This window comes from Sarcophilus harrisii, chromosome 5 (genome assembly GCF_902635505.1).
Source record: "Sarcophilus harrisii chromosome 5, mSarHar1.11, whole genome shotgun sequence".
Classification (NCBI taxonomy): Eukaryota; Metazoa; Chordata; class Mammalia; order Dasyuromorphia; family Dasyuridae; genus Sarcophilus; species Sarcophilus harrisii.
Genome location: NC_045430.1, coordinates 88,082,711 through 88,097,643, shown reverse-complemented (window position 1 = coordinate 88,097,643; position 14,933 = coordinate 88,082,711). Strand labels below are relative to the sequence as shown.

The following is a 14,933-nucleotide window of genomic DNA, read 5'->3' as shown; positions in this document are numbered from 1 at the left end:
TGCCTACAACTTGACCCCGCTGACGTCACGGCCGTCTGAATCGTCAAGGCCATTTTCAAATCCCATTGGTCTAGCGGTCACATGGTGAGGACCGGGTGCTTGGATAATTATGGAGCTGATATTTTCTCCGAGGCCCTCCCCCCTCCCTCCCTGGTCGCTCCCTGCACTCCCCCTCCACCCCCCACCCCCGGATGGGGAAAAAAAAAAAAGATGTCAGCTCCTCGGCTGTAGTATTGCTCCTTAAAAACCCCTCTCTCTGAAAATGACATGCCCTCGCCATGTAACTCCTAACTCGTATTTGGAGCCCCTGGCTGCGTCTTGCAGAGCGGAGACCTATACGTCCAACCCAGGGATGTACATGCAATCCGGGAGTGACTTCAACTGTGGGGTGATGAGGAACTGTGGGATTGTGCCCTCTCTGTCCAAGAGAGACGAGGGCGGCAGCCCCAGCCTCTCTCTCAACACCTACCCGTCTTACCTTTCGCAGCTGGACTCGTGGTGCGATCCCAAAACCGCGTACCGTATAGAACAACCTGTTGGCAGACAGCTGTCGTCCTGCTCCTACCCAACTAGTGTCAAGGAGGAGAATGTGTGTTGCATGTATAGCGCCGAGAAAAGGGCAAAAAATGGTCCTGAGACAGCCCTTTACCCTAACCCCTTACCCGAGTCCTGCCTCGGGGAGCACGAAGTCCCTGTCCCCAGCTATTATAGAGCCAGCCAGAGCTACCCCACCCTGGAGAAACCGCCCCACTGCTCTGGAGCGACCGAGTTCGAGGCGAGTTTCGAACCCCGGGCCAGCCTCCATTCCCGGAGTGAACATCTGGAATCGCCTCAGCTTGGGGGGAAAGTGAGTTTCCCCGAGACTCCCAAGTCGGACAGCCAGACCCCGAGCCCCAACGAAATCAAAACGGAGAAGAGCCTGGTGGGACCCAAAACTAGCCCTTCGGAAAGCGAGAAGGAGCTGAGTAAGACTACCGACACAAGTACCGATAATTCTGATAACGAAGCTAAAGGTAAGCCCGGGCTAGAGGGAAAGGGGTCCCGGCTGGGACCAGTAGGAACTTGGTCTTCGTAACCTTGGTGGGGGGGAGGGGGAGAGACGAGGAGTGGATCAAAAACTCTGTGGCAGGAAGCGGATTCTTCCCCCCATCCCGAAATTAATAATAACAACACTAATATTAATAAGACTGTACTGGACTATGTGGCTTCTTGTTATTATTAATATCGGATAGGACATTGCGGAACCGGAACGGGCTAGGCTGGAAAGCGCAGGGTTGGGCGTCTGCCCGCAGAATGGTTGGGGGTGGGGTGCTCCTTTCTATTGGGGGCTAACTGTTAGCTACCCAGTGTTTTCGTTTCCGCTTCTTCGGGGCTGCCGGTGTGGAAGCTTATTTTTTTTACTTATTTATTTATTCCCCCCACTCCCCTAAAGTCAGAGGCTTGAAAATAGCTTAAAATGGCGATCTGCAGGCAGTGAGTGGCCCGGCAGAGCACTTAGGGAAGAGAACGAGAATTTAGTTGGTTGCGTCCTCCCGATTGAAAGTTGTTTCCGAGGTTGTTTTCGTTAGAATATTTTGTGCATATTTCTGACTGGTTTTTGTACTGGCTTTCTGGGCTGCGAGGGTTCTGGGGAAGAGAGGCTACTATGGGCTGAAGGTGCACTCAGACCCTCTTTCCTCGATGCTCCAGTTCAGCTACTGCTAGGATTTGGGACTGAGAATTGAGATTGGTTATCTTTTGGTTTGGAGTTTGAGGTTTTCTTTTTCTTTCTTATTCCTGTTTTTTTTTTTTAATTATTATTATTATTTGAATTTTGGCTTCTAGGATAAATTGCAAGTGAGGGCTTGAGAGCTATGTGGGCGTGTAGCTTGTCGAGAGCGATTTCCTTTTTGTCCGAGGTGAATGTGGCTTTGACTGGGTATGATTGTGATTTTGGTTGGAGGGCCAGAAGCTTCCTTGCGCTGGAGCGCAGGGTTCAAGATTCACTGGTGTTGAAGGAATCGGCATCTCTTTGATCATGATCATTCTCTGGTTCCCTAGAAATGATTTGGAGGAAATGGAGCTGGAATGAAGGGGGAGGGGGATAGATGAGTGGGGGAAATGAATTTCTCAGAAAAGTTGGAAAGAAATGCATTGGAATAGGACAACAGGGAGGAATAAACCCGCTCCCCACGCCGCTAGTGAGCTTGAGGATGTATATAAGGGGTACTCATTTGGGTATAAAGGCTGATGAAATATTGAGTGCCCAAGGAGCCATGGTGGTTATGTTGCTTTGTATATGAATGAAAGCTATACATGTATGTCTGGAGAACCGTATGTGTTTTACACAGATACACATAGAGAGACACACACACACTCCCTCAAACATATGCTTTTTTGGAGGGTTATGGTAAGAGATTTTCAACCTTCCCGTCCCACTATGCAAAGACATTCTAAAATCACCTTGGTGAATTGGCCTTTACAAAGCCCAACTCTCCAAGGCTACAGAGTCCATCCCTTATCCCCAAAGGGAGAGAGTGTGAAGGATTTGTGCGTGTTTGCGTTATTCACGCAATATATAGGTTTGGGGAGTCGATATAATATTTACGCGCTTGTTAAATACAGTTCACAGATACACACATGCACTCGAACACACTGGAAGATGTACTTTGTTGGGAGATGCATCGAAACTCTACACAATGCAAAGTCAAGGTTAACAAAAACCAAAATCAAAAGCAATACCCCTCTCCCCTCCTCCTTCTCTACCTACTCTAAAGGCTCCCCTTTCCTTTTTAGCTCATGATTGTGTGGATATATTCCTTGCAATCAATTGGTTTTTTTTTTTTTTCATCTGTAGACATTTCCTCTATTCCAGCTTCTTCACCTGGACTGTGGTAGAGGGCAGAAAAGACCATTCTCTTGTTTTAATCATTCTCCCCCACCCCAAACAAAAACAAAAACAAACACCCTCCAATATCGAAATTAAAATAGCCAGGATATTGGTTGGGCTTGGTGGCCCTCTTTCTCGTGAAACAGGTCGAGGTGGCAAAGTACAGGGGATAAATGATTTTTGGTATTCGGCTCTTTCCCCTGCATATTCCAAGTTTGCATTTCCCCCCCTTATGACTAGTCATTCTCCTCAATTCCTTCAAACAATGGCAGAGCTGATATGAACTCTACTAGGTGCAATGAGGGAGCCCAGAACATGTAACTTATCGAAGCCGATACCTTAGTAATAGACATCCTTTCCTCCAGAAAACTACTTCTGAATTTGCCAGTAGCTAAGCTAAAGAGCCAAGCTTTTCCACAACCAAATCTCCCAAACCTTCTCTTCCTTTTTGTTAAGCAATATATTAAGGAACAAGATGTGTATGCATGTGTATGTACATGCACATATATACATATGCATATATGCACATATCCATATACCTGTATATTTTGTATTTATACACACATGCAGGAGAAGGATTTGGAGATTTGATTGGCGAGGAAGCTCAATAAATTCAGTTATAGTGGATTGGTAATGATCTATTTTGTTAAGATGTATATGGCTAAGGTATAGTGTTCTCTAAACTGCAGATTCCCTTCATTGAATCAAATAAAGCTCATAAAAGATATATATTGTCCTGTCATGAAGCCACATACACACACATTTTAATCTAATCTAAATACACAATATGCACAGCATATTTTGAAATATAACATATGTAAATATAATCATTTAATCTAATTAAAATACATAATATATCATATATAACTTTTAATGTATACACGTATATATAGCTCATGTAAATATAACTTAATGTATCTATGTTGTATACACACCAATTTTTTTGTGTTTATATGTATAAAAATGTATGTTTGTAAGTATTAATATCGCATAAATATATATTTACACATTATACATATACACACATATGTGTACACACATTTTAATATGTGTATTGTGTGTGCCGTTTGTATATATGGACATACACACATGTGTGTATACATATACACACATATACATATATATAGTTTCTGGGACTATAAATTTGAGCTTGCTTTTAAGCCAAATCTTCCTCTTCCTCTACCTTAGATCCTCTCAGTTAAGGACGTTTGTAAACGAATGTTTCTTGTTTAACATAGAGGTGTTAATATGTGGGACTCAATAGTCTCCATTCCCTCTTTCTCCTTCAACACACCTTTGTGGGGAGGGGGGAGCTGGAGAAGAGTTAAGAAAGTGTTGTTGAAGAAATTCAGGGTGCTGTATGAAGCTGCTGGGGGGCGCACAGGAGAAAGGGAGGATAATGGAGGATTAGTGGAGGAAAGTGATCTGGAGGTAACCAACCCGAAAGTACTCGGGCAAGTTCCCTTGTTAGAGTCTGAAAAGGCCACTGGAGGCCAAAAACTCTTTGCAGTTGTCTCTTGGATTTTAGCAAACCAGACCTCCTTAGCTCAAACCAGGACAGGACTTTTTTTTCTTCCCCCCTTTCTTTTCTTTTTTTTTTTTCTTTTAGTAATTTTCCCCAAGTGAAATAGGATCAAGGGAAAGTTACACAGCTAGGGGTGACCCATAATCAGTCTTAGAAGAGAACATTTAGAAGAATCTAGTTCTCTTGGGTTCTTCTAGTTGATTTGGTGCCCTAAAAATGAGAACGAATTAACCCACCGGAAACTCGAAATCGTCCCCTTCCCCTCTGCCCTCTCACGAAAAGGGACTAAACCCTAAGGATACTGTTCAATCCTAAAGTCAGAGCCACGGACACCTTATCTCTGGGAGGGGGAGGGGGGGTAGGGAGCAATTCCTCTCCCCTCTTAGTTCCTACTCCCCACCGCAGTCCATGTAACTCTATAGTGAGCTGCGATGTTTTGAGTCTTAGTGGGATACTTATATCAATAATGTTATTTTTAACAGAGGATATAAAGGCAGAAAACACGACAGGAAATTGGCTGACAGCAAAGAGCGGAAGGAAGAAGAGGTGCCCCTATACTAAACACCAGACGTTGGAACTGGAGAAAGAGTTTCTGTTCAATATGTATTTGACCCGAGAGCGCCGCCTGGAGATTAGCAAGACGATTAACCTTACAGACAGACAAGTCAAAATCTGGTTTCAAAATCGCAGAATGAAACTCAAGAAAATGAACCGAGAGAATCGAATTCGCGAACTGACCTCCAATTTTAATTTCACCTGAGCGCGCAGGCTCCCCGCCCTCTCCCGCCCCCCTCTCTGTCCCCGCCCCCTCCTCCCCCTTTGTGCGGGCTGAGTTTTTTCTTCGAGTATAAATGCACTGTGTATGCAAAAAGAAAAAAAAAAGATCTCAGACTCTCCTTCGGAGGGACTTCTTGTTGGTGCAGCGAAGAAGCCTCAATATAAGCAAGAGAAGATCTATATCTATACCTGTGACTATATATGTGTGTGCATACACTCACTTAGCATCCTTGTAATCCATGTAGCGTTAAGGTTAAATCCATTCAGATCGCTTAAAGAGAGAAAAGCCCACCAAATTTTATATATATATGTGTATACATATATATATGTGTGTGTTCATATATGTATCTATACATATATATATATATATATATATATATATGTATACATATATATTAGTATCCCCAGAAGCACGATAAGTATCGCTCCTTCTTCTGCATTGTACATTTAGGGTAATAGACGTTTTGGAAAGTTTGACTAGTGTTGTGTGTTTGCTGTAGCCACCCAGCGCTTCCGACTCCCCCCACTCCAGTTCCTACCCCACCCATGAGTGTAGCGCTAAGTCAAGCTGAGAAATCTGCTCCATGTCTTGTACTTGTAAAGCTTTTGTCCCCCACCTCCTCCCAGTCCCCAGCCCGACACCCCCATCTCCATCCCTACTCTGAGAAATGACATTTCAGAGAGTCTCTTCAGAGGAATAATTCTGAAGAAAAGCAAAGGGGTATAGATAGAATTACTGCCCCCCCCACTCCCCAAGACTGAATAAGTCCAGCTCTGATCGTCGTGTTATTTAAAGATATTCTGTATGTTGTATCTTTTGCATGTAGCTTCCTTAATGGAGAAAAAAAATCCTAATAAATTTCCAGAATCTTACTCCTCAAATGGGTATATTTTTTAAAAGTGATTTTCAGCTCCATTTTCCTCCTCCCAGGGAGCTTGTATGTGTGTGTGTGAGTGTGTGTTTGTGTTTTGTGTGTTAGGCTCATCTTTTAAAGGCTTTCTAGAACGTCTCTTGGCGGGTTTAATATAAGTGAGAGGCCATAACGCTGATTTAAATATTATCCAGGTGACCACAATAAGTCAAGGTCATAAAACAGTAATGTCAGGACGGTCTTGGTACGCGCGAGAGGTGGATTTTATGATCTGCAAATATAATGTGGTGCCGCAGTAAAAGATGCATTTAAAGGTGACTGGAGGAGGGAAAGAGAGGCAGAGACGAAGCTGCAATCTTGAGAGGCAGACGGATCTGCTTGCCTGGGGTGCTGGGACTGGGAGCCGTTCCCCAGTGCTCCTGGGGGGGGATCCGGAGAGGCACCCCCCCGCACCCACCCACCTAAGGAGAGGAATAAACTTAACCGCCTGAGGGGGGTGAGGAACCCAGTCCCCCCCCCCCTCGCCTTCCTCCACCTCGACACCACTAGCAGAAGGCACCAAGGTAAGAGAAGAGATTTCTTTCGCTCCTTTTCGAAGCTGAGTGGGGGGAATCGCCGAGCTCCCCAGGTGAAGGAGCAAGGTGGGAAGGGAAGAGGCTAAGGTGTCTCGATTGAGCTGTGTAAGGGCGCCATCGGAGGACTTTTCTATCCGCTTCTCCCAGCGAAGGGGGAATACGGTGAGCAGCTGAGTTTCCACCTTTCCTCCTCTCGTCGGAAGAGCAGTGAATGGGGGGTTAGGAGGCAAGGACTGGACAGCTTTGGGAACAGATTGTTCGGGTTTCTCGAGGGCATGAGGGGTTTCCTCTGTCTCGCTATTCTCTCTGTCTAGGTGTTTGCTGGGTCTGATCGCCTGTTGAGGATGGATTGAAGGAGTAGAGAGTGTGGCAGAACGGTTTAAGATTTAGTGTTTGGGTATCTTTTGGTCGAGTTGGTGTTTCCTGACGTTTTCCCTTTCCCTCTGTCCTCACTCCCGTGGCCGCTGTGGTTTGGAAACCGAGTGGCTAGAGGGTTGGAGCGGCCCTGGGCGCTTTGGTCTCCAGCCCACGCGCCTGCAATTGAACAGCAAAATGAGGACAAATCAGTGTGTGTGCCCTGAAGGAAAAAAGATAGAGGGGGAAAAGAAGCCAAAGGTAGAGGGTGGGGGGAAGGGAGACAGGCGGACAGACAGATGGAAGAGCAGACAAGCAGAAGATCAGACAATCAGACAGACAGCTAGACAGGACAACTCTAGGTACTGGGTTCTGTGGATGAAGAGAAGACAACTGTCCACCTCTTCTTATGGATAGCTAGAGACAGACAGAACAATCTCTCCACTGCAGTGTGTGTGTCTGGGGGCCGTTGGGGGTAGAAAGGAAGCTATCTTCTCCCCATTATTTTCTCGGGGATATTTTCTTATATCGGGAGTTTTGTCTTATATCAGGATGCTCAGACCCCCCCCCCCCACTCCCAAACTAGTCTTTCTTCTTCACAAAAGGATAAGGATAGGGAGGTTATGGGGGGGTGGAAAGGGGGGACCGGGGGCGAATTTCTTCCTTTTTTCCCCCTTCCCTTCTTCTCCTCCGGAGAGCCGAGTCTCCCGCCCTACTCGCTCAGCTGATCTGTGGCTTAGGTAGTTTCATGTTGTTGGGATTGAGTTTTGAACTCGGCAACAAGAAACTGCCTGAGTTACATCAGTCGGTTTTCGTCGAGGGCCCCCACCCCCACTCCCGCCCCCTACCTTCCCTAGGGGCTCACCCCGATACCAACAACCCACCAGGGCTCAAGCTGGTGGAAGCTGAGGAGGACGAGGCATAAACGGGGGAGAAGCCCAGGACGGAAGATGGAGGTCTTGGGGAACCCCTCTTTTATACTAGTCCCTTCCCAGGCTTACCCAATCCTAGTTGTTTAGGGAGATGAATCCCCCCCCCCAGCTATTGTCTCCAGTCCCCCATATGATCTAACAAGACAAAGAAACTCTTGCTGAATTTCTATGAAATTGTAGAGACTGGTGCCCAGTTCAGCTCAGATGGGGGGAGGGGGCAAAGGGGGAGAATAAGATAGGGAAATAAGGAGTAGAGTTTCTCCTGCATAGTCTCTCTCTCTCTCTCTCTCTCTCTCTCTCTCTCTCTCTCTCTCTCTCTCTCTCTCTGTCTGTCTGTCTCTCCCCCCAATCTATGTTCCTAGGTAAGAATCTGTTTGAAGAGAAGAAAGGATTTTGATATAATTATACAGGGAAGGATCCTTTAGAAAGTTGGGGGTGACTTCGGGGGAAAAAGGAGATGAGAGCTCTGGATTCTAGCCAAACTACTCCCCCCCCCTTTCTGTTTGATCTCTGAATCAAAGAATGTGGGTTAATTTGAGGGATGCTGCATTCGAAGGAAGCCATCAAGTCCAAGTAGAAGTAACAGCGACCTTCTCCAATCCTACTGGACAGTAAGGGCCAATGTTTCCTGGAAATTGGCTGTCTTCTGTCTCTTTGAAACTGAGAGTCCATCTGACCCACTTTCCTAAAAGAAATGTCTAGGCAATAAATGCCTCTTCATCTGTTAACATATCTATTTGGCAAGATAATGGAAAGTAGTGGAGAAAAGGGCACTGAAAGATATAAAAACTTTTGCAAAGACTCTTCCTCAAGTCACTCGCCTCTATCTCCCCCAGTTTGGCTTGAAGCCCCTAGGTCACTTCCGAGGCCTCAAAGCGATGGACTCCCTGTCAAGCAGTAGAGTAGGCAGAGAAAATGAGGCTGATGAACCCCCTTTTCCCAGAGAGATAGGGACAAAATCAAGAAAGGGAAGCTCAATTAATTAGTCTGATTTTTTACATGCTATATAAACTTCCCAGTGAGGAAGAGAAAAGATATAAAACTAGGTTTCTCCTCAATTTACACTTATAATGCAGATACTCATATATTGATCTACATATACACATCTGTATGTGGGGGTGGGGGAATGTGTGTGTGTGTGTGTGTGTGGTGCTGTTTACATCTTATAGGTCTTCTTCGTGTATATGCGTGTAAATGTATTAATAAAACACATACATATATTTCTTGTGATGCACCTACACATTTATTTTTATCGCTAAATTACAAAGGGATCTATTATGAAACTCCTAAGAAACCAAATGGAAGCTGGAGAGGAAAATAAAAGTCTTTCCTTTCACAGCCTGAGCTTGTCTGTCTGTCTGTCTGTCTGTGTCCTCTTCTTGCCCAGGAATCCCACTTCCCTTTTTGGAATTTGGGGGATCACCCCTGGCATTTGGATGGATCCTTAGGAAGGAAGTGGGGGCAGGGAGGAATTTTGGAAAGTGAACAGAGGCCCGCCTCAGCCTGGGGGGAATCGAGGGGCTCTCCTAGCCTGAGAGTTTTGCGTGCTGACTCTGCTAGTTCTGCCAGTCCTACTGTTTGTTCGTTTGGCTGTGATGTTGGGCTGAGAATTGGACAGGAGTTGGGCAGCTTCTAGTTCTTTAAGAGAACAGAGCCTGTGGGTTTTTCCTGGAGCAGGGCCCCAATCCCGGACAGCAGGAGAATGAGATTTTCCCAGATGGACCGAAATGCTCAAACGACTTGCTTGATTTCGGGCCTTGGAGCTCCCCATTTCACCCGTCCTTCTCTTGGGATTAGAGAGGGGATGGCTATGGGGGTGATCTAAGGGAATCTCTCCCCCAAGATCCCTAGAAATTCGCCAGGAGAAGTTCCAGAGCCCAGGCGAGGGCCAAGTTTCGCCTCCTGAGTTGGTGACTCTCTGGCCCTGGTTCGGGAGGTATTCTGTAAGATGGTGATTATTATTTATTCGCTTCGCTCGAAGGGAGTCTTGCGAAAGAACAGCGTGAAGAGGAAGAAAAAAATTATCTCTCTCGTCTGCGGATATTAAGATGGATTTTTATTTCTTAAAGGACCCTCCCCGCCGAGAGCGCATAAGCGTAAACTTAATATATGCTCCTCAGCCCAACTCCAGAAATCGCAATAAAAGTTAAAACCTCCCCTACTGGTTTTTTTTAATTATGATATGGGAAAGAGGAGCTAGGATTTATAGAGCTGAACTCTCGGCGTGTGTGTTTGAGACTTGCGGGGGGAAGGAAGCAAGGAGAGAGGGAGAGGGAGAGGCTTGGTCATAGAGACACACAGCCAGCCACAGTGGGCTCTCTTTTGCTCCGACCTTTCCTTTCTAAATTGGCGCTTCCTTTCTGGCTTCTGATGGGCCCCTACTCTGGTACCCTCGACTCGTCTCTATCTCTTGGGATTGACAGACGATCTCTTGAACAGGTGAAAACGGCAGTGCAGGCTGTAATAGGGAGGGGGAGGTGAGGGTGAGAATAGGAGTAAAGGAGAAACTAGGTCTGGGGTCTTTGTGCTTTTTTTTTTGTGGGGAAGAGGTTAGGGTCCTTAGAAGGATTGTCCAAAGGGAAGGGAGAACGGCAGAGGCCGATAGTGGAACAGTAGCTGAAGGGGAGGAAAGGCAAAGGACTACTGGTACACAAGTGGTTGAAGGAGAAGGTGAGCAGAGCTTTGCTTTTGAACTCAGGTAAGACTCCCCTTAATGAGATGGGGAGAAAAGGCTACCTTCCTGTTTGTCTAAGAGAACTTTGGGTAGATTTAGTGAACTGTGGAAAATCAGGGGATAAAAAGCTACGCGTAGATATATTTGTGCTTTTGCATTTTAATGTATATATATATATATTATATATATTTATATGTGTGCTTTGCTTATTTAATATGTGATATATAGCATAGCATATCCTCTAGATTTCTCTCTCTTGTGAACGCTGGCTGAAAATCTTGTGCTCTGGTGACTGGGTAATTTCCAGGAGGTTCCACCGACATGGACCAATGGCCAGAGAATGGAAAATAAATAAAAGTTAGGGTTTTCTTTCTCCCTTTTTTTAAAGGGCCAGGTTTTTTTTTTTTCTCCCTCCTCGTTGGAGCTACCTGGACAGAGTCCAGAGCAGGTCGCCCGCGGGAGGGCCCAGAGAGGAGCGGGAGGGAGGGAGGGAGGGAGGGAGGGAGGCTGCGGCTTGCTGGGGGCTTCTCCTCTCCCCGGCGGCGGGCGGGGAGGGGAGCCGCCTCTGGAGGAGCCGACCCGGCAGCTGCGGCCGCCGCAGGGAGACAGACCAGCAGGTAAAGAAGGCTCTTCCAAGGGGCAAAATGGGCCCATGGAAGGGGAACCATGGCGTCCCGGTCCTTGGCTTGGGAGGCCACAGAAAAAGAAGAAAAGGTAGGGAAATGTGCCTGCGGCGTCTTAAGGCCCCATGTAATGTTGAACCTGTATTTGATTTTATACACACACTGATGAGTGTGTGTATGTCTGGGTGCTTAATGTCTCTGTTGATGCAAGGTTCACCACCGACACAGTCATCGCTGTCGGTTTTAAATCGCTTTGTAAAATCTTTTAAATGCAAAATGAAATTTTTTTTTATTCCTTTGCACTGTTCACGATTGAGCCTAAATATAAGAAGTTTGAGGGCGTTTTTTCCCCCCTTCTTCCTTCGTGGGTGATCGGAGGTCTTCGGTTGAGCTTGGGGCTCCTGTGTCGCCTGGAGATTTCGGGCTGGCAGGCAGGCTTCCATCCAGGGGAGGGGGTGGGGTAGGTGTAGGCGGGAGGGAGGGGGAGAGAACAGCAGCTCAGGCTCCTTAATTGTACTTCGGGTTGGTTGTATTGTCTCTCCTCTCGCCTCCTCGACTCCCTAGTCTAGAATCCAAAGTCACTGCAAAATCCTTTGCAACACAAACACGACACAAAGAGGCAGGTAACACAACTCGATGGAAGGGTTGTAGACTAGGAGGGGGCGGCCGGATACCTCCGGCCCTGGTGCCAGCTCCCCAGTTATTTTCCTCTGTTTCTGGTCCCCCACCCCACCCCCAGCCCACGCTTAGCTTCGTTCCATGGAAAATAGGCCCTACGTGGGGACCTTGGAACAAGTTCCTTAGAATCCTAGGCTCCTGGGCCGGCTGGGAAATGTCTGTTAATCGGAAGGCAACTCGTCAGCTTGCTCTGCTTTGGGGTGTGTGTGTGTGTGTGTGTGTGTGTGTGTGTATGTATTGTTGTTGTTGTTGTTGTTGTGTTTATGGATGTTTGATAGTACTGGTGTGCATTTTGCTCCGTTTTCTCTTTGGAGATCTGAATTCTTGTATTGATAGATCATAGATACTGACCTGAATCGGAAAAACCAATGTCTTGCATGCAGCCAGGACGCCTGGGTTCCCTCCCTAGTCAGACCTGCTGCTCCAGACTCAGTTTCTTCTTTCAAACCAGGCTTTAGAACGAGCCTTTCCTCTCGAAACAAAGAGGGTGAAATGAGGAATAAGGGGAGAAAGTGGAGGGAGAGCATGAAAGGGATTGGGAGAAAGGTAGGGGGAAAGAATGTACCCGAGTACATTAAACGAGCCTACATCTGGAACAGAAGAGAATGAAAGCAGATGGACCGAGGACAGGAAGGGAGAGTCAGGACTGGGTAGTGGGTGGGAGGGGAGCTCCGGGTGGAATGAGGGAGACGGGCTGAAGGCGCCCGCCGCTAGGGAGAGGAATCGGGCAGGGAGGGGCGACGGGACTGACGATAGAGAAAAGTCTATTTTAGTTTTAATCCGAACTTGACGGTGTGGATTGAACTGGAGTAAATTCAAAGCATGAGGGAAGAAGTGGGGAGTGAGGGGGGGCGGAGAACAGGACTCGGGGGGCGGGCGACAACTCTCTTGCCTTTCTGTCGGTACCCCAGCGCTAGGTCGCAGCTGCCCAGGCCGGTTTGGGTGGGGGAGTGGTAAGGAATAATCAAGTCTCCTCCTTCTCCAAGACCTCCAGCGATCTGGGGGTGTGCATCATATGCCAAGAGAGGAATTATTGGGGGAGAGAGACCCCTAGGCAGAAGAGGGAAGGCCAGCGAACGAAAACTAAAAATAAAACAAACTGGTGAATGTTTTCCCCTCCTTACATGGGGATTCTCCGTGGCCTCGGATTGTCTGTCCTCTCCAGATCTCACTCAGCGAGAAATTGAAAGGAAGGGTGGGGGTGCAGAATCAGGCAGGAAATTCGAATAACTAAGCATAAGCCAGGAAAAATGGTCTAGTCTTTTTAAGTAACCCTCTCCCCTTCTTACTCTGAGCTTCTCGGGTCCCTGAAGGCTAGCTTGTTTCAAAAGAATCTGTCCCATCTCTCAGGCCTTCTACTCCACCCCAAAACACGGGACCTCAGAGGTTAGGGGCAGGCAGCAAAATCAATGGGAAGTTGCTTGAAGAAAGAGGCATCACAGTGGAAGGGTCTGTGAGACAAAATTTGGACTCAATGGATTTGCACCCTACTCTCCTTCCAGTCCTCAAAGGGATATTTCAGCAGCGAGTTTAAGGAACTAAATATGCCATTTAAAAATTGAGGTTTTGGTGGTAGTGGGAATCTGCCTTCTACACTTGGATTAGAAGCAGAGGAGGAAGTACCCAAGTTAAAGCCCCCAAAGAAGGAGGCGAAAATCCCCTCTCAGTTTCATGGGGGATTTAGCGTCTGAAGAAATCCGGAGGCCAGAAGAGAAGTCAAGGGAATTGGACTGTCATGGAATAATTAGCAAAGTCAGAGATCGGAAGACAGCTGTATGAAGTTGAAAAGGGATGGGGGTAGCAAGAAGGAAGGAGACAACAATTTAAAGAAACACTTTATATTTCAGGGAGACTCTTCCCCCCCCCTTTCACCATAACCCCCTTCCCAATAAAGAAAAAAGCTTCAGGATATTCTTTTTCCTTGCGAAAAATCCTGATTGGAAGGGTATCAGTAAGTCTGAGACTGAGGGCTGAGGTAGACTCGACTTGAGACTGACTAGGATGCAGGAGTGGGGAGGAATGGGATTTGGGGGAGGTGGTGGTGAATTTTCTCCTTTTCTCCATATATTTCACGAATAGAAAGTGGCTTGGACCCTAGCTGGACTCCCCAGGTTTCCAGGAAGGATGTATTTGAATCACTTGCTCCCCATTCCTCAATTTGGTTTGCAGTAGCTGCTCAGACTAGAGCAGGGCACCCCTCGGCCTGAGCAGAGAGGAAGCCCCCTATCCGCCGTTCCCTCCTTTGTGTCCTTCCATCCGGATGGAATTGTACGCCCTGCATCCGGGGAGGGGGCCGGGCTGGGCCGGGCGGCCAACAAGCCAGGTCCCTGCCGGCTGCGGGGCTGGACATGCCTGTCTGCACAATGGCATTTCTCCTCGGAGCAGCTCTTCCGCTATCCTAGCCCATCCTTCTTTCCTCCTCCCTTTTTCTTCTCAGGCTCCACTCTTTCCTATTTCTCTTCTTTTCTTTCTTATTCTCTCTCATTATCTTACCCTCCTTCCTCTTTTCCTTCTTCCTCATTCTTCTTCTCTTTCTTCTCCTCTCTCTTCCTTCCCTCTTTTCGTTTCCTCTCTTCTTATTCCCGCCTATGTCTCCGAGTCTGTCCCCAAGACGCCCCCCTCTCTGTGGCTGCTTCCTAGTTCTCTCATTGTAAAGGACATTTTCATATCCCATTGCTGTCACCACTTTCGGGACAGAGCAAGGGCTGTCGACCTGCTCCCCACCGAGGCTGAGGACAATCGCCAGGGCGAAGTTGTTGGATAGCATGGAATTTTGAGGAAGCCGCAGCCTAAGGGGCTAGGATCTGGTCTTTTCCTTGAACTAGCCGGTGGATATTTTTGATTGACAGCTAAACACCACACTCCATCAAGGCCAAAGAGATATTTATATTTCTTACTGAGGTTTTTCTGATTCTCCACTCCCCCCACCGTCACTCTCCTACCGAGTTTCATTTCTATTCACCCCACTAGAAGGGAAAGGGAAGGAGAGCCGAGAGATCGCGGCTCGGATTGAGGGACTCGGCTGCATAGCCAGTGTGAGAGCTCATTCTAACC

The 14,933-nt window shown here is 47.2% G+C and overlaps 1 protein-coding gene across 1 annotated transcript; it reads left to right on the top strand.

The window, feature by feature from the left end:
- The first annotated feature begins 167 nt into the window (after positions 1-167).
- HOXC10 (homeobox C10) lies at positions 168-5,528 on the top strand. The gene is made up of 2 exons (XM_003772328.3): positions 168-1,013; positions 4,877-5,528. The coding sequence occupies exons 1-2, from the start codon at positions 263-265 to the stop codon at positions 5,152-5,154; spliced, it is 1,029 nt and encodes a 342-aa protein (XP_003772376.2). The 5' UTR covers positions 168-262; the 3' UTR covers positions 5,155-5,528.
- Positions 5,529-14,933: the final 9,405 nt, after the last annotated feature.

Bases quoted from the DNA above. Each gene is read 5' to 3' on its own strand.
- HOXC10 (XM_003772328.3), top strand. From the start codon at position 263: ATGACATGCCCTCGCCATGTAACTCCTAACTCGTATTTGGAGCCCCTG. The intron at 1,014-4,876 runs GTAAGCCCGGGC...TATTTTTAACAG, and splicing joins TTCTGATAACGAAGCTAAAG to AGGATATAAAGGCAGAAAAC.